This window comes from Onychostoma macrolepis, chromosome 12 (genome assembly GCF_012432095.1).
Source record: "Onychostoma macrolepis isolate SWU-2019 chromosome 12, ASM1243209v1, whole genome shotgun sequence".
NCBI classification, from domain to species: Eukaryota; Metazoa; Chordata; class Actinopteri; order Cypriniformes; family Cyprinidae; genus Onychostoma; species Onychostoma macrolepis.
Window position 1 is genome coordinate 8,886,488 of NC_081166.1, and position 26,988 is coordinate 8,913,475.

Consider the following 26,988-nt stretch of genomic DNA (forward strand, 5'->3'; position numbering starts at 1 on the left):
TGAATGCATTACATTAAAATACTCAATATATGAAATTGCAAGGAAACAATGATCCTTATGTACATATTAATGGACAGTGTCTGGAAAATTGAAATAGAACAGGCCAATATTATCAACCAAAGCAGGACTGAAACAATATTGTGAAGAATAACCCTTGAACGTTAACCACAGTTAAATAAAAATTGATTGATCGCAGCGTTCTAGTAATTAGAAAATACATATGGTAATAGATATGACATAAAACTATTTACATTATTGCCTAAATAAGCAACATTTATAATTTATTCTAGTCTGTCTATTAATAAATAACAGGGATTTTTTTAACAATTCTTTATGCCAGTTACAAAGTATCACCAGTAGGTGGCGACAAATGACTGTCTTTACAAATGAGTCATTGAATCCCTCACTGAAGTGATTCATTCAGTAACAAAACAAGTAAACTTGGCTTCATTAGCGAGTCAGTGAATCATTCACAGAACTGATTCATTAATTCCAAAACGCTGATTTACTCAGAATCGAAACACCGCTGCTCGGAGACGAGAAACAGTTCTGCTGTGGATTCATTCAGAACTATTTTCACTGGCAAAAGTTTGGGGGGTGTTTTATGTGTGTGTGTGTGTGTGTAGGCTTGTACACACACATATATAACAACATTATATAACATATTTACGAGACATTTCTTTTTAACATGAGCAGGCTAACGACGCAGCATCCATTAAGCTGCGTCCTTTCTCAGACTGCTGCCTTTAAATTACTAAGCACCAGGGTTGAGCAAACAACTTAAGCTTTTATCTTTTAAAGGCTGTATTTAAATGCCAAATGAGACAGCCGTCAGTGTATCTTATTAAAGCTCCACGGCATTGAACACTTTAGAGGTCAGTTCACATAGCTGCACCTCAAAGCATCAAGATGCCAGATCTGCCCTTCATTGCAGGTGTTACTACACAGGTAGTGTTGCTAAGGCTGTGGTTGTAGAAAAAAAAAGGTCATTCCATCCTCTGTGTAAGTCAGGACATATACATAAACCTTTGACTGCCTGCACACTGTACTCTGATTAACAAAGAAAATCTGTGTGAATGATACAGTAGTGGATTTTTAAACTCATTCACACAATACTATTTCAGTAAAGTTTGCCATTAGCATGTCACCAAGCTAATGGGGAGTTACTTTAAAAAGCATAAAAATACATATTCTACCATTAGATTCAACTATTTTCTTGATCATTTTTATACTGTTGTTTATTAAAGTCACAATGAAACAGAAGTAGTGACAGATCTTTTCTTCCGTATTGTGATATACATCAGAATAAAACAGATTACTGGAAAACAAAAAATGTAGGATGGGACTTGTTGATTGGATGTAAAAAAAAAAAAGGGGGGGTGGAGTTTAAGTGGACTAAATGATTGGAGAAATCTGATATACATCACCAGAGAGAATCTGTCATTTCACCAGGAGATCTATTGAGATTTTTAACAAAAATTACAACCAAATTGAACCAATCACAATAAGATCAATAACATGTATTTAGAAAACAGACATTTTCATTTCACGCCCTGACTTTAAGTATGAAAGTAATGTAACTTCTCTTGCTTCATCTTCCATTTTGGATGGGTTTTCACTTGGCTTGTTGCAATGCATTACAGGATTGAATTCTCAGAGAAGGATATGCGACTTAAATGCTACTAAAGAAGATATCATCATGCCTATAACTCCTTAAACACTGCCTACATTGGCAGCTGACTAGGTTTTGGAACAAGAGGGTTTTTCCTACACTCAGAAAGCTAAGGTTAAAGTTGGAAACATTTTATAAACATTTATGTACCTAACTAACTATCATCAAGAATAGATTACAGGGCTGAAAGGATTGGTATATATTTTAAGAATGAATTAGCAGTGTTGTCGCCAAGTGGTTTGAGTTCAAGGCATTTGAAGACCAGGTGGAGACAGACCAAAATAAACAGTTATCATACCATCTCACCACTCACTCTCTCTCTGCTTGTCTCTCTGAATCCCTCATTCCTTCTCTCACTTTTATTTCCCAGAACATACTGTGCTATGCAAAAGACATTCATTAGCACTGCACACCTGTTTCAAAGCCATCAGAAAAAGAGAACAGGTGAGGTGGTGCGGTAGAGGGCAAGGCAAAGATAATAATAAGCGGCATCAAAAGATAATATGTGGTGTTTAAGAAGAAAGACATTATCCTAATCTCTGTATATAATGATTATATATAATGGATTTTTAATGGCTGACAGCAATGCGTATATTTAGAGAAGAGTGGCTGATGGATGATATAATGCAAATATTGATAGCAAATGAGACAAACACACAAATGCTAAAAATAATCCATCCATCCTTGTCCTATTATTTATATAATATTTTGGAAATAATAAACTTCAAACACTATTTGGAAATATTCTATCAAATCATTTTTAATTCAGAAAAATTGCTTTATCTACGTTTCCCACACCTTTTGATCATTGCATTTCCAGTAATATATGGATTTTTTAACAGATATTTTATAAAAACTAAACTCACAAAGCAATTTAGACAAGTGAAATATTTTAGAGCTGATCATAACTTCAAAAATCTATATTCACCACAGAAATTTCCATGACTTTTTCAAAATTATTCAAATTTTCCATAATCCTGATTATCTGTCAGTACACTTCAGATCTAACACAAGTGTGAACTAACTTCTATTATATGGCAAAGCAGACACAGTTTTCAAATTAGCAAATAATTACAGATAATTTGACATTTATGTGTCCATTCATTTGGATTCATTCAAATATGTGACCCTGGACCACAAAACCAGTCTTAAGTCGCTGGGGTATATTTGTAGCAATAGCCAATAATCCATTGTATGGGTCAAAATGATCCATTTTTCTTTTATGCCAAAAATCATTAGTATATTAAGTAAAGATTATGTTCCATAAAGATATTTTGTAAATTTCTTACCGTAAATATATCAAAACTTAATTTTTGATTACTAATATGCATTGCTAAGAACTTCATTTGGACAACTTTAAAGGTGATTTTCTCAATATTTAGATTTTTTTGCACCCTCAGATTCCAGATTTTCAAATAGTTGCATCTCGGCCAAATATTGTCTGATTATAACAAACCATACATCAATGGAAAGTTTATTTATTCAGCTTTCAGGTGATGTATAAATCTCAATTTCCAAAAACTGACACTTAAGACTGGTTTTGTGGTCCAGGGTCACATATTGCATCTAAAGCCTAAAGCCTATTGTTAACTTCATAAGTAGTTCTTCAATCTATGCCACATAGAGCATATAGAAAGCAGGAGCATCAAATCTCTCACTCTTAACCAATAAAACACTATTATTCTGCGACACAAGCAACTGAGAACAAACTTAATCATTGGTAGTATCCAAGCTGTCTGTATGTGTGGAGTCCAGTGATGACTGAGGTCAGTGCGGACATTTACATCACAAGGGCCTGGTGGGCTGTTCTGTTTTCAGCACAGAATTAAAAGTCAGAGCAAACACAGCAGCTGCACGATTAAATAAGAAACCTGTTGAAATAGCCCTCTCAAAGACGGCAGCTGAATTATGCTAATGCTCTCCATGTCATGGTGAACAAATCAGAGCACAAAACATTACCATGGACACAGTAAAGGAAATAACAGAAGAATAAATGTTGCTGAACAAATAAAGCCATGCTGAGTGTGCCAAGACTATGAAATCGAAGGAAGAGAATAATATATACAATATCACAGAAAGACAGGTGAAATATTATTCAAATTTAAAAGATCCCTTTTCCTTTTGAAATATATTTTAAAATGTAATTTATTCCTTTGTTGGCAAAGCAGAATTTTCTGCAGCTATTAATCCAGTCTTATGTTGATTTGGTATTCAAGAAACATTTTTTATAAGTTATTATCGCAGTTGAAAATGCTTGTCTTTGTGGAAACCTTAATTCATTTAAGATCGTTTCATTAATAGAAAGTTCAAAGGACAACATTCATTTGAAATATAAATCTTCTGATAGGTCTTAAAAATGTTTTTAATGTCACTTTTGATCAAAGTGACATTTTCTTCAAATGTTCCGATTATGAGTCATTACAGTTTGAGATGACATTTAATAAAAAAGAAAGACGAAAACTACCTGGGGTTTTCAACAAAAGTACATGAGAGCAAAAGTCATTTAACATAATGACAGTGACACAATAGACGCACGCGTACGGACCAACAGAAGCGGGCAGGTTAAATGAACATTAACCTGCCCATCTGTGAAGAACTGAGATTTTGATTTAAGAAGTTACTGCACTTGTGATTCTATGCCAATAAATCCACCCGATCCTCCGTGGGAGTCTGATGTGACAGCAGGAGCAATACATCTGTGACAGGATGATCTCCCACATCTAATAAAACAGTCATTCTGAATAGTTTGTGTCAAGGTTTTGCTACATTTATACTGTATATACACATGTGAGAGAAGGTATTCTTTTTCATTTCAAACACACTGTAGAACTAGTCATAGCAGCACTTGAGATGCTGATGGTCTGTTCCAATAAAGTCCACGTCTGGAGCAGAGCAGAGCAAAGAGTCAGACAGTAGCAGAAAGCCCAGTGGCTGTCTCTGTGTTTATGATGTTATTACTCATTGCTTTGTCAGCTGCAGCTCCAGAACCCAACTACTCCACATATTAAAATACACCATGGTCCTATGTCCTATATAGCAGGGGTGCTCTATAGGGTCAAAGAGAGACCTGGCTTTAATGAATAAATCACCCAAAAATTAAAATTATAGTGAAAGTGAAGCATTGGAAGTGTCAAGCTCCAAAAATGTATTATCATACAAGTGGTCTTTAAGTTGCATTCAAGTGCTATTTAAGTTTTCTGAAGCCATAAGATAAAGTAGCTTGCTTTTATATTAAAACCAAAACAGCAGTCTAGGTGTGCAAATCTAGTTTACTTGTTGGATGTTTTTCGCGTCACTGGCACAAATAAAAACATAAAAAACAATTAAAAAAAAAAAAAAAAGAACATTTTCTGATACAACCGGATATGTGAAACCGGACATGTCAATAAGCTCTTAGCTGATTGCCTTGCGCGACAATGCATCATGCGTATTTTCCACTCGAGTTGAAATTTTTCAAAGCGATTTTGCAGCAATCACGCAGCGCAATTTGCGACATTCGCGTCCACTGGCGAAAATTCGTGTCTATTCGTGCCTTTGTATTTAATGTACTTGCGCTCGAATAATTAATTAAACTTTTGGTTTAACACCATTAGTCTGATTTCTTAATGAATCGTTCGAGTCAATTTCTTTAATTTAAATTACAATTAAAATCTATGATTCGTTTGCTTATTGAAATGGAAGATTATTTGATTATTAAATAAATTACATTTCAGTCCATTCCTCACAGAAAGCTATTGTATAACTTAATGAAAGTCATAAGGGTTTGCAATGACATGATGGTGAGTGAGTAATGATATACTTTTTATTCTTAGCTGAACTACTCCTTTAAGACTCTGACAGAGAAGGAAATTTGTATTAGATGAAATTGCCGAGTGTAGGTTTATACTCTTCACCGCTCATCCCGGATGGAGATAAGAGATGATAAGGTTTGAGAATGAGCGACAGATTTTAGGGACAGGAGTTAGATATTAACTTGTCGAGAAGATGCAATAAAGGAGAGAGCCCAAGAATAATAGATTTTGTGACTGGTCATTCTCCTTGGAAAGGCAGAGTTCAATAAGAGGCTCTGGAGGACTAGTAAGAAAATTAAATTTAAGGATTTATAGCTAGAAGCTCAGTTCCAAAACCTCTCAAGACAAAATCCTGTTCCAAATGTATACCTTAAAAGATACCTTTTCACACAAGTAGCCTATCACATGTACAGTTCATACATATAATGTTTTTCATTCAGTTCAAAAAGTTCCAAAATTATACTTAAACATTTGTGCCTTTCCTAACATGACAACTATATATTGAAGTCAATCATTGAGTTGAATCACTCAAGAGCTACAAATATAAACTGCTATTTTTGTAGGTGGTTGAGGAGATTCCCCCTTTTATGTAAAGCGCTTTGAGTACCCAGAAAAGCGCTATATAAATGTAACAAATTATTATTTGTATGAATTCCTGAAAAGTGTTGAAAATCACTCGACTTAAGTCCAATTCCAGTCTGCTGTCATATAAAGCAGCTGCTTGTGTAGGCTGTAGGCAGCGAGGCAGCTCATTAGGTTTTGGAAAAGAGCTAGAGAGAGAGATGTAAATAAGATTTGTTTTGTCCTTCACTGTTTATCATTACAGACGGTGACTCCCTCAGAAGAACTCGTGGGCCACCACACTGGCATCATGGGAGATCCATGAGTGGGCAGCACTGACTTGCCTCCAGCATGATAATATGGGCTCACAGTCCAAAAATGAGTCACTTCACTCATATCACACCTCTCTCTACTCACACACTCATTCTCCTCTTCATAACCCCTTTACGCTATAGTCACTTTCTCTCTTCTTTCTATTGTTCTCAAGCATACATATTCTCATTCCAACTTTCTAGAACAGAGATGTGCCTGGAAGGTTATTTCAAGAGGTCATTTAATACTTTTTCCCCTTTTTAGTGTTAGTCACACAATTTCAGTCACATAATGAAAAAGTTTTGTCCATGACCATTCTTCATGACCAAAGGCATTTTTTTCTGTTGTTGATGGCAGCTACAATAAGTTTTAAAAAAACCTTAAGATCACATAATTCAACTCTGTTGTGTGTGTGTGTGTGTGTGTGTGCGCGTGTCTGGAAAAATGTGTATTTTTATTTTTTACAAATATGCATGAATAGGATGCATTAGGCAAACTAGCAGGTCAAATTTGGTTCAAGTGTAGTGGCTTGTTATGAGGCTCATTCTGAGAGCAGCTGCCCTCGGTGTGTGATTTAAGCTAAAGGTGAAGCGTTTCATTTTTGTAATGTAAAAATACTTTCTACTATCTCAGCTTAATATTCAGTAAGTAAGCTACGTTTAGGCTAATTCACCCAAGTGTAAATATTGATCCAATATTGATACAGCAATATAGGATTGATTTGATGTCACACATTGTTGCATTATAGAATGTGTAGGAACACAATGCATAACGCAAGCAAATAACGTATTCTAATGTTGTGCTTTCTACGACCAAGAACCTCATACTGTACACATACAGGAGGAGACTGTCTGATCGCTACATAAAGAAATGTTATCTAAGAATGCATAAAGGATGCACTGAATTTTCAGTCCATGATTCCTGGTTTGGTAGAGATTCATGACTAATGGAATCACAATAGAGCTGCATGATTAATCAAAATAAAACCGACAATGGTTTAGTGCAATTATCCTCTGTGTGGTTTTCCATCAATATGAAAGTTGGATGGTTCAATGTGTGAAAATTAAGAAATTAAGCCACAGATATCAATATTGCAATTTTCCAGTTACAATGTAAAATAAAATTATATTATTTTTCTTTCTACTAGATTTTTGGGGGAAAATATTACAAAAGCAATAATTCTTATTTTGTTTTTATTTAGTAATAATAATCATAATTTTATTTATTTCATTAATTTAATTTTATTTTAAAACCATATTGATATACAATTACAAAATTCTGGCCAACTTGTGCAGCCCTACAAACTAGCACAGCAAACCTGGAAAAAAAATAGTTTCACATTTTTCATTAAAATGTTTATTAAAAAAATTTATTAATTAATTAAAAAAAAAAAAATTAGATTTTCCCCCAAATCTCGCAGCCCTAAATCACAGTACGCATATATTTTGACTAAGAAAAAGTATTTTTGATGTGTACAGGAAATCAGCTCTTTTAAGGTATACTTTGTTAAGAAACACTAAAATTTCTAAGAAACACATTAAAATTGTACAGCGCAAACATACAGAGATTAAATCTGTAAACCTCTTTAAAACTCCTTCATTAGCCACACATGAATTTGGAGGTGGTGATAAAACACTACTCATTCAGACTCATCATGATTAGAATTTGAAATGAGTGAGTCGCCCATGACGTCTGAATCACAGTGCGTGCGAATAAAAGTATATGATGAAATGATGAAATTCTCATTATTATACTCTCTTGTACACAATCTACTTCCTCCTCTCTGAACAGTGGTTCACAAAATCCCTCTCCATTCTCGCATCCCCATGTTCACACTTCCTGACCCATTTCTTTTGATTATGCCTTCTTACCATCCTTCTTTCTGACTTGGACTAACCTTTAAGTGAAGTTACACTCACTTAAAGCTTTTTTGCACAGCCTGATTTCTCAGTACATGTAGATAGACTCTCACACCAGCACTTTTACAGTAAAAAGCTTTGGGTGCATATAACCTTCCTCCTGTGGAAGAAAAAAATACAGATGCGTTCCAAGAATCGGTCACTTTGACTTTAGTATTTCAGATGGACTCCTCTCCTCTTAGCAGCTTCTTATCCCAATATTGTTTTTTAACTAATGATAAAACACAATAGTAGTTTTAATATGTGAAGCTATTTGTTAAGAAAATGATCAGCCAAGAGTGAAATGTCTAATGAAATACGGTCCTTCTATTGTAATTATTATTGTCACAAGCTGTACTCATAATCTAACTTATTATGTCTGCTTCACTGTATGATCTTATATCTGTATACTACTGTCATATGGATATTACTCTGACACTCCTCTCTGAGCAGTTAACAGAATGTTTCATGGAAAACATACACTTTTTGTAGAGCGGCTTTAAAACAATTCGTATTATGAATTCTAAAAGTGCTACATAAATAAAATCGAATTGAACTGAATATGATAGTCTGTGCTGAACAGGAGAGCAGCTTGACACACATATTTGTCTTTTTGATTCTCAAGTGTCATTATGGGAACAGCCCTTAATATACACAAAGTAAATGACTTCCCTTTTCACTGGATTGAAAAACGCTGGAGTTTGCCAAACTATGGAGAAATGAAAGAGCATGCAAAAGGATGCATTGAATTTTCTGTCCATTTTTTTAAAGAAAAAAGTGATTAGGTGATGCTTCATGAAAAATGACTTGCTAAAATGGAATCACATTATGCATATATTTAGTAAAAGAAGTCACAGTTTCTGTATGAAAGAGTCTTAATTCTTGTGCCTTACCCAAATGAATTAAATACATTCTTTCAAATGTATAACAAAAAAACAAGGGCATAGCTTCAGTGAATATATATTATATTTAGCACAGTTAAATATGCAATATACAAGAAGTTAGAATTGAGTAATTTACATTTTATGTACAATATATTGCTCTACCAAGCAACAACTGCTTGGTAAAGCAAAAAACAACCAATGTATCTGAACAACACAAAGTAACAATATTTTGTTCCTGAATGAATCAGTGTTTTTGAATGATTTGGTTGAGTGAATGATTCATTGGCTCACTTAAAGACACTTAGTTGCATAACTATGTATTCTGCAGAAAGAGTCACTGAAAAATCCAAACTACTAAAGCACAGACTGACAGTCTGTCTGGATCACGCAAACACAGACGAGCGAACTGATATAAACAGTGAAAAATCCCAATGCTCAAATCACTCTTGGAACACTACTGCAGTTACATTATAGTTTTAGTGTAAATAGTAAAATAAATACCTTACCAGTGATGATCAGTTGATATTATTCTGATGAGCGTGACATAAAACCAGGAAAAGTGTCTTTGTAGTGTCCAAAATTTGCTATGTTGTGTGTATGTGTCTGTGTATGGGTGGAGGGAATGGGTTGGGTACTAACACAAACCAGACAGTGTGATGTAAACTCCCCAGGGGTGAAGAATGACCAGGTCAAATAGTGCACAGCACAAGTTATGAAAATATTCTCCGAACAGAATAGCGTCTGAATAGAAATCAGTTATCTGTCATTACATCTCTAAATATAGCTAATGTATTGTTCATTCACTGCATCATTACTGGGGTACATTTAACCATATAAGAACACATATAATATAGTGCATTGATTTATGGTCAGTTTCCATCTATCAAATCCAAAAAATAGTGATATTGATGGGGAAGGCCTAATTTACATTACTGAATATGTAAACACAAAACCTATTTCATACATTCTATAATTGTAATCTTTTGTTTGCATTTTTATTTTTGGGGCTTCAACAACAGAACGATCAAGTAAAGATACATTTTGTAAGCCAAATTCAAACCTGCAGCCCAAAACAGCTCTCAAGTGCTACTTGGGCGTGAGATAGCGTTGACTATGCCATGCCTCTGCCAATAGGAAAGAAAAACACAGATCTTACCAAAAATCTTACATATTTTAGTTGTTTCTCCTAGATTGCAATGAAATTAAATGGAAGCCATTTTTGGCTTCCTTTTTCCTCCTCTGATTTTATATTTTTTCTTGAGTTTCAACAAAGATCTGAACAATTTCTCAATCTAAACACAAAAATGTTCAATATGAACATTTATCAGAACTTTCCAAATGATTCAAAATGACCAAAAAATCTGAACTATACTATCTAGAAGTTATTTTACAGCTATCTATTCTTAAATGCTGTTCACATCAGTGATAACTGTAACTATAAATATAATTCTGTGAGAATAGAGAAGTCCACACTACTCATACTGACACAGAGGAACAATATTGTTTGAATCACTTTTACAACAATTTTTTTCAACTGTTGTATGATAAAAACATTGAACCAATCAGAATTCATCTGACAAGCATTTAAAGCGACAACATTATATAATAAAATATACATGTTATCATCCATTGGTGTGGACACTAATAGTTATCTTTATAGTCATTGTTGTTGGTGTGCCTGGGGGTTTACTTTATGGCACCAATAGCCTCATTTGGATCTATTGTAGGAGAAACATCTGAGACAAAGAGTCTTGATACTTGCAGGAAACACAAGTGAGAACTCCAAGCATCTTGAGCAATGAACCACCAACCATTAAGTCTATCCAAACAGGCATTTGTGTTTTCAAATCTGCATCTTTTGAGGGCCATTAGGGGATTTTGTCATTGAATTTTGACAGATGGCAAGAAGAAAACTGAGTAAATCCATCCAACATAAAAAGCCACAGATCTATATCCTTCACTGATTTTTTTTTTCTTATCATGTCAAAAACAAAATCAACCCAGAATAGGATCTTCATCAGTCCCACCCCCTCATCTGTCTCTCTTTCACAGAGTTTCTCCTCTTCGTTCTCACATAGTGATTGTCTCAGCAGCTCTAACACTTAATTCACACAAAACCTCACTGATGAGCAACAAACACGCATAAACCCGCCGAGAGCGCTAAAACCAACAAATAAACAGAAGCATGCAGGACTCAGCACATAAAGAACAGTGCAGGCGAAGTCCACAGTGAAACCTGATCATAGATATACAGTATATATAGAGAGAACATGACTGAAGGTCAGTTGGCAACAGGTGGACGTGTCACGATCATCATATGGTGATTAGTGTTTCAACAGTAATCATATTAAAACCATTCATTCTAACATCCCAGCAACTTATCAACAAAACAAATGATTTGTCTCACATTGCATGACCATGACGGCAGCTCTGTTTCTCATCCAACATTTCTATGATCCAGGGACACTGTTTATCACCACGGCAACAACACTAGATTGATATAACACGCAGCTGCACGTGATTTTACTCAGATCTCAAATTGTTCCAGCATTATGGGTGCATCACTTAAGGGGTCATGAAATGGAAATAAAAATGTGTGCTTCATTCCTCAAAGGTAACTCCCCAGGTTAAAATAAGATTTTTTTTATGATTTCCCTTTAACATTAATATGTACTGTAAATCAAGGAGGTGTGCTCTTAAAAACTCATGCCTATCGTTCAATCACAAGACTGATATTGCTGTGAGGGAATATCTAGAAAGACCGTCAGGAGTTGTTCTGTCCCTGGATGTAGACAAACTGCATAAACTGTGCATATACTTATTTGAAAGATCAAATTGTTGGATATACATGGCTATTTTGTGTAGAAATCTAAGGCTGTGCCTTGGAGGCAATGCCAGAAAATACATTTATTTATAATCTTTAATTGTGTTTGTAATAAACATCAAGCCAGCATATACTGCTATTAAGATGCAAAGTGTATCAATTAATGTTTTAGAGTTGCATGTAAATATAATGTATATAAAAAATATAAATGTGTATAAAAATCAAGCATAGCGTTGGTTCTGGCAGATCACGTTAGTCAAGCTCGCATCCCCATCTACCTATAGGAATACGACACCTATCTAAGCATCCATATATAAGGTCCCGCAGTATCATCAGCAGTTTTCGCATTTCTCAATAGCTAATTACCCTCCTCCATCCCCAACTCCTCCTCTGCCAGTCAGGATTCAGCCTTCTCATTCTCCTTTGAATCAGACTCATTTTAAAATGTGTACATAAAATTACAGAACTTTAACTATATCTGCAATACATTTATGTTGGTTCTATTCTGTTTACCCGGTTATAACTGTGCAGGGAGTTCTTGCCCAGAACGGAACCATACCGCCAATCCAAACTGTATGCTAATTGTCAATCATTTTTGACGACAGTGGTCCTGACAGAAAAACTATAAGTGGACACGTGGTGAGGTTCACCAAACTCAGCAGTTGCCGTTTACTTGCATTTCTGAAAGACTTTACATCCCTCAAAACAGAGCTTTTTGATTGCCTTTTTGCCTTTTTTACAATAGGACAGATCAGAACTGACAGGAAGTGAAATGGGAGAGAGATGGGGGGGCGGGATCAGGAAAGGTCCTCGAGTCAGGATTCGAACTCGGGACGTCCATAGCGCAACGGCACTGTATGACGGCACTCTGCCAAAGGCTATCGGCGCCGACAAAACAGTGTGTTTGACAGAATGAACGTTTTTACAAATATTTGAAAAAAAAAATAACTTTATAAGCTAACCTCCAGACTAACCTTCATAATATAAAGATCTGAAAATGCATTTCATGACCCCTTTAATGTCCCAGATTTCACTGTAAAAATGACTCTTTAATGTTGTAAATAAAGCGAAGATTATTTCAGTAATTCTACTTAAAATGTCACATTAAATTCAATGTGTTACTTGCCGTGAAATCCACTAGCAATTTCTGAATGAAAATTGTTTCAAAGGAAATCCTACACCATTTTTTTTTTCCAGCACATGCACATAATGACAGACCCACCTGCTGGAGGAGCCGGGCAAACTGTGGGACACAAAAACGCCTGGAAGCTCGATGCACAGAGTTCGCTCACCGTCCCCATATCTCAACTGTCCCCGTTTCACTTTGAATATGAAAGTACGATTGCGAGAAGTCAGTCCCTGTGAGCGACGAGAGGGAAAACACAAGCTACTTCCCCTTTTGTGTGAAAGCAGAACTTGTTGAAATGTTGATACTTATGGAACACGTGTCTTTATCATGAATTTTGCTGTCCAACAGATTCCAAAGCAAAGACCTCTGACGGCAGTGCAGATCCACAACGCTGCTCTCCGCTCCACTGTGCGCTGGTCTCGCAATCTCTCTCACTCACTGACTTCTCTCCTTGTATTGTCTCTCCTCCTTCTCTCTCTCTCTTCGTACTCACTGCCACTTTACCATCCAGGGCATTCTGTCTATGACACTGAGGTCTCTGCTGTGGTGCTGAAATGCTTTGGTGGAGAATGATTTACACAGACATAAGCACATGCTCATCAACACCTCCCAGAACACCTCCCCACTCACTCCCACAAGCACAGAGGGCAGTTTAGTCAGAGCTCAACCATCTCGGGCATCTGAGCCATGCGTGGTTTTGAAGGGCATGTATATGTTTACTCATGGAGAATCACGAGATCACCCACCCCATCCGTACGCCTGCAGACACGTGTGCATTGTGTTAGGTTGAGACCCTCTGAAACCCACATGCTCCCAGATTGGTGCATTTTGCATTTGTGTGGTTGTTTCTATGGTAATCGCTTGCTCGTAGAGGCATTTTAAATACTTTAAATTACAAGAAATGTCTTTCATGATGAAAAATCGCAACACAATATCATGGCAATTTGTAAAAATGTTCTGGCAAATTTGTGTCTAATCTGTACAATCTATTTGGATGCTTTTATACATTTTGCTTACACCCCAGAGATGGTTATGGATGGACCTTCATTCTCAAAAATAAAGGTTCTTTATAATCGATGGTTCCATGAAGAACCTTTAACATCTATGGAACCACTGAAGGTTCTTTATAGTGGAAAAAGTGTGTGAAGGAATGGTTCTTTTAAGAAGTTTTCACTGAAAGGTTCTTTTGGGAACCCAAAATGGCCCATCTATGGAATCACTGTGAAAACTCCCATTTGGAACCATTACGAACTCCCATTTAAACTCATACAAATCACCACTTCATAAAATTATCATAAAAGCTGAACTTGCAAGCTCGACAAAAATGTGGTTGCATGTGCAATGTTTCTAAAAAGCATGTGTGAATTAAAAGAAACATTTTTTGTGTGTGTGCAGCACTGTTGAATCGTAAGACTGCTGACTTGTTTCTGGTCATGTGTCATGAAACGGGAACAAAACACTACCCTCAAATAACAATCTCAGCTTGTCAAAAAATAAATGTTTTTAAAGAATGGAGACTAGCTTGATTGTATGAATGTTGCAAGTCATTTACGAACTAGGGTCTTTTAGTTAATTGCTAGTTTAAAGGAACTGGTCACCCAAAAAAGAAAATTCTTTCATGTTACATTTTTCTTTGGAACACAAAATAATGACAGAATTTTCTTAGGTGAACTATTTTGCTTGTATATAACAACGTTTTGCTCTTCAAAGCAAATGTATTACAATTATAAGATTTGACAATGCTTTGCAGCCATTAAACCATCTGGGAACATCCCCAAATTATGGTCTCAGAGGGGAGCCATTTGGGAGATCCTGCTGGAAAGTCCACCCAGTACTTTCCAGCTTACTTTCCTCATTTTATCTTCTGTCCCTCTTATTGTGGGTTGACACCCTTCCTCTCCTTTCATTCACACCCATGCATTTAAATCACACAATCAGACTTATCAAAATATAAAATAATCAATTAACTACATTCATTTCTGAAGGTTTCAGATCAAATGTCATGAGTGTGTTTTATTAAATCAGATCTCAGCTGTTTACTAGTGGTTCCTGACACCTTCCACTAACTAAGCATGATTGAAAACTTTCATCATGCTCAGAATATAGACAACAAATCAAATCGAAATGATTAATTTTACATTTAGCTGAAGCTATTATTATCAGTGATTCTCAGCACACGTATTACAGAGAGTCCCTTTAGATAGAACAACCTGGGCTTACAATGGAGGTCATTCATCAACCTACAACAGTTTGGTCTTTAACCAACAAGCTACACCACTATTAAGGAAATGAGCAGGTTTTGGTGTCCTTTTGTAGTCTCCTTTCAACTAAAAATAATACTTTTACAAAAAGTAATCTATAAAGACATTATACACAAATTATAATACACACAAACATATAAATTATAGTAAAAACAGTAATATTGTGAAATATTATTACAGTATAAAATAACTATTTGTTCTGTCTTTGAATATATTTTACTTTATTCCTTTGATGCCAAAGCTGATAGATTTTTGTTTCTATGATTAATAGAAGTTTCTTTGATTAATAGAAAGTTCAAATAAGCAACTTACAGTATTTGAAATAGAAATCTTTTGTAGCAAGGTAAAAGTCACTTGTTGAATAATCCTTACTGAATAAAAGTATTAATTAAAACAAGCACAGCTGAGCATATCAAGATAATTTTATCACCGCAACTTCACCAACAAACATTCATGTTCACAGTCTTGAGCTTTGGCAGTGACTCGGGACTACAGAGAAATAAAAAGCCTTTTCCTTTCTCTCTTTTCAGTCTTTTCTAAATGAACGTTTGAGACTGGGAGGGTACCCCGCAGCTAGAAGAAAAAAGAACAGGGGAAAATGACATGCAAGTTTTATTTGAAAGGTTAGTCAGCAGGACTTTTAAAAACACAGCTTTTCCCTGGTGAGTTGAGTGCCCAAACATCAGGACCAAGACATTTCACAACACTTCTGTTCCAAAGCCCTTTAACAAGACATATGACTGTCAAAATCTGCAGCTGTGCTAAACAAGAAAAGATCCTTCACACTGACACTCTCAGAATTAACCCTGTGTTTACTCAGCACTCCAAAATCAGTCAAAATCGATCAATTTAAGCATTAGAAAACACACCAGCATAAACTGTCAACTATGTTTTTACCTTTGCCTCATGAGTAGTTGACGGCAGAGGAACAGTACTGTAGGTGCGGACTCAGGACTTTGCCACAAATTCTATGTGTCTGCACAGCTGAAGAGCTAGAGGCCCAATAAACGCCTGCCCAGCGTCAGCAGAGTCCACTAAGCGTTGATGTCGCTCATTCTGCCCCTCTGTTTCAAAGAACTGCGAAACTGAAAGAATGGTTTCTGAACCATAATGGTCAGAAGCTTGGGTTTCCCATCAAATATTTATTCCAAGAACTTTTCTGCTTCATCATTCTGAAACTAACACTTTTTTTGCCATACGTTCAAGTCACATGTGCCCCAAATACGTCCAGTTGTTCTGTTAATTAACTGAGATTACAGATCCACAAGAATTGAAAATGAGGATAAATCATGACAAAAGTGCAAAAGAAAAAGAATTTCTGCTAAAGAAATCACATACGCACACATATATTTAAATATTGTTTTTTCAAAGATAGGTATTATATACAGTGCATTCAGAAAGTATTCAGGCCCCCTTCACTTTTTTAAATTTTGTTGTTACAGCCTGATACTACAATGTTTTTTGTTTGTTTTTTTTCTCAATCTACACTCCTTCCTAATAATGACAAAGTGAAAACAGAATTTTAGAAATGTCTGTAAATTTATTAAAAAAAAAAAAACTGAAGTATCACATTTACATTCAGACCCTTTACTCAGTACTTAGTTGAAACACTTTTGGCAGTTTGGCTGGCGACCAGCTCTTGGAAGAGTCCTGGTTGTGCCATAACAAATTATGGAAGCCACTGTGCTCTTGAGAACCTTCAGTACAGCAGACATTTTTTTGTAGCCTTCCCCAGATCTCTGCCTCGATATAATCCTGTCTCTGAGCTCTGCAAGCAGTTCCTTTGACCTACTGGCATGGTTTTCGCTCTGATATGCATCGTCAACTGTGGGGCCTTTTATGGAGAGAAGTGTGCCTTTCCAAATCATGTCCAATCAATTTAATTTACCACAAGTGGACTTCAATCAAGGTCTCAGCAATGATCAAGAGTGAGGCACCTGAGCTAAATTTCAAGTGTTGTTGCAAGGGTCTGAATACTTATGTAAATGTGATATTTCAGTTTTTTCTTTTTAATAAATTTACAGACATTTCTAAAATTCTGTTTTCACTTTGTCATTATGAAGTACGGAGTGTAGATTAATGAGAAAAACACTTTCAAATTTTAAACAATTGTAATATCAGACTGCAACATAACAAAATTGAATAAAGTGAAGGGGGTCTGAATACTTTCTTAATCCAAGTATATAAGTATATATATATATATATATCTGTGTGTGTATGTTTCAATATGCAGCAACAACCTGATACTTGGTACTAATCACTGATGACAAAATTTGCATATTCTGATCCTTTGTTTTGTAAAGAAGTAAATTGGTAGACATTTTGTGATATCCTTTAAATATAAGTTTTACACTGTCTACACCGCACACAAGCAACAAAACAAGAAGACAATTATAATCAGCAAGGCTGTCTACACTGCATTATAATGGACATGCTGGCTTGCAGTTTAGACAGATTTGTTCATTATAATAGCTGGCTTTCTGTTTTCTGGTGTTGTGATGCTCAGTTGAAGTGCAGAAATGGAAACGCAAATAAATTGCCCCACAAATCCAGACTGTTGTGATGAGCCAGACTTTGAGTATCCCTGTATTATGGTCATTTCTGTTCCCCAGTGGATACATCGTACATTAGGGGACAGGTGAAATTACCGATAATATTGATCAGGTAAAACAATACAATGTAAGCACAGATAATAAAAATATGGTTCAAAGGATAAGTGTAGAAGAGCTATTCAGCACTAATCAGCATTATATGCCAGCAGTAAAAGCTTTCATTTAACATCTGTGATATCTGAGGGTTTGTTTTCCCTATAGGGATGAACCAGCTCACAAAATAAACAAGCACATACACACACACACAACCTCATGTGACTCTTAAAGGAGCATTACCCAAAAAATGAACATCTGTAATCACTGTAATCAATCTGAAATCATTTACTCGCCCTTATGTTGTACCAAACCTGTACTTTAGTTCTTCCAAAAACCACAAAAAGTTTCATCTTGTGATTTAATTGAATCTTGACATTTTGATGAATGTGACTGATTCTGTTTTTGATTCAGAAACCTCCAGTCTCCATTTATTGTAATTGCATAGAAAAATTATCAGTGCATTGCTTACAATTCCTTAATATATCTTCTGTAGAACAAAGAAAGTCTTCCAGGTTTGAAATGACATTAAGGTGAATAAATAATGACATAATCTTTATTTATGGATGAACTAAACTCCTTTAAATGTACTGACAAAGGAGAAATCGATACTTGAAGTTCAATAATGAAAGCATAACCTTCAGAAAGGAGAAGTACAGTATAAGCAACAATATTAAAATCTTGTGAGTAACAGATCATTTAGGTTGGTTATCTGTAAGGGATGATCTATTTCAGTAGTTCATCATGGCAGATTGTATCTAACCCATTTCAATAACAGGACAAATGGAAAGTGGTCATGGCTGTTGATTGCTGCTGACCTAACACTCGTATCTCTGAGTCCCAGTCGTCCCGTGCAGGGAGACTGCCGTTTCATCTCAGTTGATCTTAAAACAGATCAGTCTTTTGAAGATTTCTCCTTCTCTGGAGCTTAAGATTAATGAGCAAGTGCTAGAGAGGCATTAGAAGGGGAAAAACAGCACTATGTTTTAGATGAAACCAAAGGAAGGGTGAATGATGGAAAACGAAACATGGGCATATTTCTAAATAAAAAATGTAAAAACAGTGCAATTTAACATAACTTCTGTATTTATCCACTAGGCGTTTCTTCAACTAGGGTTACTTTTATGTCCCAGGGGCTGATTTTTTTAAGACAGCCCTTGTTCCAGACCCAAACATTCAATCTTAATGTGCAAAAGTATATGTTCAAAAGTTTGGAGTCAGTAGTTTATGCATCTATATGTTTTTTGTTTTGTTTTTTGGAAAGAAAATAATAGAATTATTCTGAATGGACTGAAATCGATCCAAAGTAACAATAAAAACAAAATTAAAATTTTACAAAATATTTCTATTTCAAATAAATGCTGTTCGTTTCAACTTTCTATTCATCAGAGAATCCTGAAAAAATATATCATGGTTTCAACAAAACATTAAGCAGCTGCTTATAACATTGATAATAACAAGAAATGTTTCTTGAGCACCAGTTAAGCATATTAGAATGACTTCTGGAGGATCGTGTGACATTGAATACTGGAGTAATGGCTGGTGAAAATTTAGATTTGCCATCACAGAGATCAATTACATTTTACAATATATTAAAATAGAAATAGTATTTAATAATATTATGTGTTTTTGCTGTATTTTTGATTAAATATATGCAGCGTTGGTGAGATCAAAGACATTAAACATTACGATATCTTACCAACTCCAAACTTTTGAATGGTAGTGTATATATATAATATAATGTAAGACTTTTATAATAAATGAAAAAAACAAATATGTGCATTTTATCCAATATTGTTTAGACCCCAACTTAACTTAAAATATATATATTTTCATTTTTATTATTTTTCCAAGAAATCAATGAAGCACTTTTCAAATTATCTTCTTTTGTGTTCTGCAAATGTAAAGAAGTTATAAAGGTTTGAAACAACATGTAGATGACTATGATGACAAAATTTTTGGGTGAACTACCCCTTTAAACACTAAAGGAAGCATGTCATCCAAGGACAAATGTAGCATCATTGAACATCTGTTTACTTCTCACTTCCTCAGTGAAACAGCAGCCTCATCTATTCTCTCGACAGGAAATGATAACAGACAGAGAATATACAAAAAGAACAGCATGACTCAAAAACCATGAGGTTTGATGGACCTTGTTTTGGTGATGATTGAGATTCAGTCTCAAACCTACACAATGGGAGGTGGATAAGCCGACAGGCAGGGCCTGTAGTTTAATGGCTAGAATCCCAGATGATACTCAGTGAACAGCCTACATACCAGAAGCCCAAGCTCTGCAGCCTTGGTCTCTCTAGGAGAGCTGTGAGCTCACAGCGCTGTAACACTTGAGCATGAGAGGTCCTTAGGAGTTAAAAGCACACTCAGTGACCAACAAACCCCAAGCATCATGAGCGGTCACTATGCCAACCACAAATAAACTTAGAGCATATACGCAAGCTCTACATCCTATTGGATTTCTATGCAACTCTCTTTTAATCCTAACACGCACACTTTTAGAAAAAAAAAGGTACAAAACTGTCACTGGGGCAATACCCTTTCAAAAGGTACAAATATGTGCACTTTAGGTACTAAAATGTATTTTTGAGTACTAATATGCACATTTAAGAATACTATTATTTACCAGTTAGCAGTAAATAAGGTACAAAGAAGCAAAGATTTACCTTTTAGCTTTTGTACTTAGGTAGGGTAACACTCCAGTGACAACTTTGTACCTTTTTTTCAGAGAGTGCATTCATGCATCAGTCCACCAATGTATTAAAATGATATTAAACTTAGTATTGCTTAACAGTCTAGGACAATGTAGACAACAGATTTGGGTACTTTTATGCTTTTCTAAGACAAATCATTACTGTTGTTTTATATTATTCATATATATATATATATATATATATATATATATATATAAATAATATATTCATTGCCACTAAAGTGAAATTACTGAACCTACACATGAGAGTCTGAGAAAAGTGCTCATTTTAGAAGAAAATTTCAGATGGCACTGAACTCTTCATATTATCTATATTGACTTATATTATATATATATATGCACACGCTGTAATACATTTTCATTGTTTTGTCATACATTTTTATTATATATTATTTAACTTTATTACTATTTTTATTTATTATTCATTTATTTTTTGGATATATAATCTTATGACATGCTTGAATTTTGATTATTTGTCCACATCATATCTCCAAATTTTGGAGCTGGATATTTTGTGGAAATATATGCCATCTATTGGCCATTTTTCGTTAGTGCACAATTTGTGACGCCAAACCTAGGCTTTCTACATCTGAAGTAAGAAAAATGTAGGCTACTACATCAGTTGGTTTAGTGTCCTTTTTTTTCTTTTCTTTTTTTATATTTATTTATTACATTTATTATTATATAAACATAATTATACTGACATGGATGTCTAAGTAGGGAACAAATTTAAAGTGAATCTGTTTATTAATGTAAGCCAGCTCAAGCGGTGGTCAGGAAAGTAGGACACTGGTAGTTTTAACTTTAGATGAAGCTTAAAATGGATCTTAATATGTGTGGTCATCACTGTAAACAGTCTTCTTGATTTGCAGCTCACAAGTAAACCTCAAAATGCATAGACAGCAGAAAGTTTGGCAGGGAGAGTATATCAAAAACAAACCTCCCTTCAGACTCTTGCTATATCTAACTGGAGCAACAGACTGCTTGGGTGGAGTTAACATCATTGAATGACGGCTGAAGGAGGTAAGTTGAGGACAGACTCAGAGGTTTCCTGTGCAGCTTTGCTCTTTCCTGGATGTGACACTTTGCCACGTCTGCAGCTGTAACCATTGTAATGAGAGACATATCCCAGTCCCACATACCTGTCCACATACACAGGGCTAGTTAAAATTATCATTTAAGAAGCTGACTTTGCATTTGGTGTTTCTTCACTGACAGGGAGCTGTAAAACTAAGTAACTAACTCATGCACAATTGAAAATTGTACTGCTATAAATCTGTGCAGTATAAAACCTCCTCCTCTGATGTTAGGATCCTCTCGCATTAACATGCAGTCAGTCTAAATCATACTCCAGACACTCCTTTACATTTAAAAATGTAATATTATTCAATAGTATTGTTAGTAATCAAATATCAGGATTAATAATCTAAAGACAGAGATATAAGAGAAGAAAAATGAAGTTGGAAAGATCAACAAAGGTTGAGTTTCAAAACATGCTTTTACAAAAAATGCTAGAAATTTTAAGGTCATTTCTAAAGGTCAAGGGTTTATCATAGCTTCGTTTTCAATGTGCCAAGGCTGTAGAATAGTCCAGCACTGTTTGTTTGGTCCTCCACCACTATAAACATGTGGCCACTAGTGTTATGCATTCTCTATTTGTTATGTTTAATATTTTGCTTCCAAGTCGGTCTCTGTTTATCTCATCTAAAAGTGATAGTTCACCCAAAAGTGAAAATTTTGTCATCATTTACTCAGCCATGTCGGAAACCTGTGCAACAAATGTGTAACAAAAATATATACTGAATGTCAATGAATATCAATGGGCTCTAATGTTGTTTTAGACCCCACTGACTTTAATTTCATGAACAAAAAAAGGTTGAAAAATTATTCAAAATATTTTATTTTGTGTTGATAAGTAAATGTAAATGGTTACAGAACTTTCATTTCCGTACAATCCCTTTAATATGCACCTTTTTTATTTATTTATGTTTTTAAGTATTTGTAGAATGAAATGTTGCTTTTGGTCGCTATGCTAGGCAAATGAGATTTACACAAACCTACTGAAATGAAAAGAAACATTCACTCAAAATTCACTAAATGATTAGGCCTAAATCGCTTTCTTCTAAATACCTCTTTTTGTGTTCCACAGAAAAAAGGAAGCGCATATTTGTTTCTATTTTTTAAATAATCTATTTTTATCTTATTATGTATGTATATTCTTTAAACATAGTTAGAAATGTTTTACATTATTCAGTTAAAACAGAATTTGTTTACTACCCATTGACAAAGCTGTCAGTGGTAAACCTCTGCCGATTCAGACATATTTATCTCCTAATGATGTTAATCTCAGATGGCTAAATACTGACCGATTGATCAGCCTGGCTGATATATATCGGTCTATCACTATATTATGGTCTGTCTGACTGATTTGAATAGTGAAATTTGAATGACACTCAGTGATTCACACTGCGACCACCATAAAGCCCACAAAACACACTCCAATCAAAAGAGGTGCAGAGACATAAAGCTCATAGTGGTGTCTAACGGACTAATGAACAGTCATTTCTAGTATGACTCAAGTTGTTATCAAAATGACACAAAGTACAACCTTAAGAGTGTGAATTTAAGGTGGGTGTAGTGCATTAAGTTCCTGTTGCTCATGAAATCATTTCATTGTCTTCAAGAGTTTAAACTTTAGGAAATCTGTTTGGCATAAACGTCAAGAGCTTAGATGTTCACTGCTCTTAAACAGGTGTCACTTTACCCAGTTTATGTTTCGCTCTAGTACAAAAACAGACATTTAACCACTCTCCGCAAGTGTGGTGTGTCTGTTGTTTTCACACAGGATATCCTGTAACATCATTTCTGCTACTCTGACATTCTACAAAAAAAAAAAAAAAGCAATGAAAAGGGGAAAAAATGTTGCAGCGTGCACCACATAGAAATAAAGTACTTTGAAGGATTTTGTGTCTAAACATTCTTCTAAGATACACCTCAAAATTAATTCAAACCAAATCATTTTGAATATATAAATACAGCATCCAAGTGAATGAGATCAATTATGTGAGTCCTTATGTATCAACATAAAACATTTAAGAATTTATGATGTCCAAGACTAAATATGACTTTTAAAACATCCACAAATCTCTGACTTTAGCTTTCAAAAAAGACGTGTGTACACAAACCAAATTGTTTGAGTAAGTAATAACTTTTCAGTGTCGTGTTAACATGGAGCCTCATTTAGACTAAAACAACATTATATTAAGTTGACCACAAAATTCTATGAATCTGCCAGTTCTTCCCTATAATGCACTTTGACACGCCGGTGTCAGTCTGAAAACGCTTTATGAGACAAAACTTACCATAATCGTCCGCCTCCATTCTGCAGCGGTGTTTCGCACAGCTCTAGTCTTGCTCCACTACACACTCAACATCACTTGTCTGTTGCGCTGTGTGTGTGTGTGTGTGTGTGTGTGTGTGTGTGTGTGTGTTTTTCCTCTTCCAGGTTACATCTGTTCCCCTCACGGTGAACTGTGCTACACAGACATGGGCCGTGTCTGAAAACCTACTGAGCCGCCTACATATACGGTATTTCTGGGCATCGTGAGCTCGCAGAAATGCCCTAAAAGGCTTCCAATGTAGGATGCTCACTAGGTTTTTAGACACAGCCAGTCTCTTTAGCGCTATGAACAAATATCTGTGTACCTAATATTAGTGCCATTAAAATGTTACCGCTATTGGTAAGGTTTTGAATATACATATTTTATTTTATAGTCAGTTTTTGATAGTTTGATTTTCTAGTCAGTCCTTTCCTGTCTTTTTTTCCCGCTATGTTTTATTCTGTCCAGCAGGAGTCTCCCCAACATCTTGAGAGATTGAAGAGAGGACTTTTAAATGACACAAATGGTTAAAATATAACTCATTAGTGCACTTTCACCAAAGATAAAATTAAATAAAATAAAATTATGCATTTGGAACGTGAATGCTAAAAATGCTGTTGTCACCCACCAGAAACCATAAATACAATAAGATTTTTTTTTTTTTTTTTTTTTTTTACAAACGTAAAATTATGTTGGTGTAGTTTTAAAACATGTAATTTCTCCTACGCATTATTTTGTTAAGCATATAATTTGACTTCCTATATGGTATTTACCTGTTGCCCATTAAATATTGTCTATTTTCAGGATGCTACATCTAAATACAGGATTGAGTCTTAATATAAATTAAAGAGTGGGTCCACGTTATAAGTGGATAAATGTTCTGCTCTTCTGCTTTCATTCTCATCCAGTATGTCTGCACCCTCACTCTCTATTCACTACTGGAAATTGTTTAAATGATTGACAGCAGCAGTAATTGTTATTCCAAACTCTGCAAATGCACAGACCCAGACAAAAATCTTGCTACGTTCCTAAAGGAAAACTTCTGTTGGAAAAATGCAGCCCTGTGATGGGAAAAGCCAGGCTGTAAACTGTAAATCATTATATAAATATTCCATATAGATTTGCAGATTAGTTCACTGTTGCCACTGTTTACAAATTGGCCATTACAAGAAAGTTTAGTTGCATTGTATAGCTCTATCAGTGCATTTTTTTAAGGGGGAAAAAATCACAAAAACACTCTTTCTGGGCACCACATACACATTTTTTACATAGTTTCCTGGTTAAGTCTTACCACAGACACTAAATTGCTTTTGTCTGTGCCGCACACCGTCAAACACGCAACAGCAGACCGAGTCGCAAAGTTTCTTTGCTTCACAAAGGCACACCATCAATAACAAGCTTTTTGCTAGAACTCAATCAGAACTAGTACAGCAGCATATTTGACTAGTCTCAGGCCTCATGATTTGTGTCCTGTGATTGGGCCTAAATGTCTAAGATAAAACAAGACTCAGTGCTCTTTTTAACTATGGTTTTTCTGAAGAAAAGGCAAAAAATGAAATAAAAACAAGGTACTGTGACATTTGAATCCATGAATCCACAGGGGCTGCTCAGCCACAGCCAGAGAGGTGATGTCACCATAATGATGGAGTCATTGCCAACAAACTTGCCATGAGATTTTCCAACCATTGCATTAATTTATTTATTTTACTTCATTCTCTCTCAGAGCAGCACATTGTGGATTTTTGCTTTTTCCCTCTAGTCAGAGTGGAAACAATGAGAATGTGCCAGCTGCAGACACAGCCTCATGGCAGACGCAGGAGCAAAGAGAGCCTTTTACTGCTGTTCTGAGTGGGAAGAGAAACAATAAAGAGACTTCAGTAGGTTTATGACTACAAGAGCAAATTCCTTATAGATGCGATAGCAGCAAAAGTTCCTGATTCAGCGTCTCTGGTGTGCTTTTGTGTATTAATATGAGAAGGAAATTAGTTTTTTTTATTGTGGGATTATGGTTCAATAAGGATAAAAAGACATTTTAACAAAAAGCGTGGATTAAACACCAACAGAAAACTTTAATTCTGCTTTATATATTATATTCTGTTATACTGACAGACTGGGAGTAGCACTATGGTACCATCATTGCGCTTTATAATGATTTCAAGCTTCAAAAAGGATGAAATATCAGCATAAATCATAAAAGTGGCCCATCCAGCTCTATATTCAAAGTCTACTGTAGTAAAAAGTAGACTGCAGTTTAAATCAATGAATGAATAATTTACACAGGTTTTGTGAACCGAATCAACGGTTCATTAAAAAGGTTTGACTGTTCGTCAATGAGGAGCTCAAGGGCGAATGTCAAGACTGTTAGAGAATAAAGAATTTCTTTCTTATACAAAACTATCACGTAGCTTTAGAAGACTTGGAAAAGAATCTCTTAAAGAAGACTCTTCATTTTGAGTGAACTGCCCCTTTTATGTTTCGGTTGCTGTGATGTAAGTTAGGTGGGTCATTCTTCATTTGCGGTGGCAAGTGGTGTCCCTCTACTTTACAACAGTTGAAATAAACTTTAAATACCAATAAATTATAAAATGTTTGCATGTTTGTATTCTGTAGGGTAAACACAATTTGTGCACTATTAATAGTTACATTTTTGTTTTAAAATACATATTTAATTGAGTTTGAGAGATTGCATTTGTAACAAAATATGGATGTTCCCGCCATACCTTAGAGAGGTATCATGGAATGTAATCGCAACAATATAACATTTGAACACACATAAAGTGGTTATATTGTGAATATAGATTTTAACATGTACAATTTTATTAAATTGTTTTAAAAAAATACATATTTTGTTATATTTAAGAAAAAAGTTGTGTCCCCCAAATTCATGTCTGTGGTGTTACCACAAT

The 26,988-nt window shown here is 35.2% G+C and overlaps 1 protein-coding gene across 2 annotated transcripts in view; it reads right to left on the minus strand.

Moving 5' to 3' along the window:
- The window catches only part of cyth1b (cytohesin 1b), a 65,353-nt gene extending 41,141 nt beyond the window's left edge, over window positions 1-24,212 (minus strand). The window contains exon 1 of one of the 2 annotated variants that reach the window (XM_058792862.1): window positions 24,065-24,212. In XM_058792862.1, coding sequence (XP_058648845.1) covers window positions 24,065-24,083 — 19 coding nt within the window. In that variant the 5' untranslated portion in view covers window positions 24,084-24,212. Of the gene's footprint in view, window positions 1-13,164; window positions 13,315-24,064 lie in introns of those variants that run through there. The other variant, XM_058792860.1, reaches the window with a different exon arrangement.
- Window positions 24,213-26,988: the final 2,776 nt, after the last annotated feature.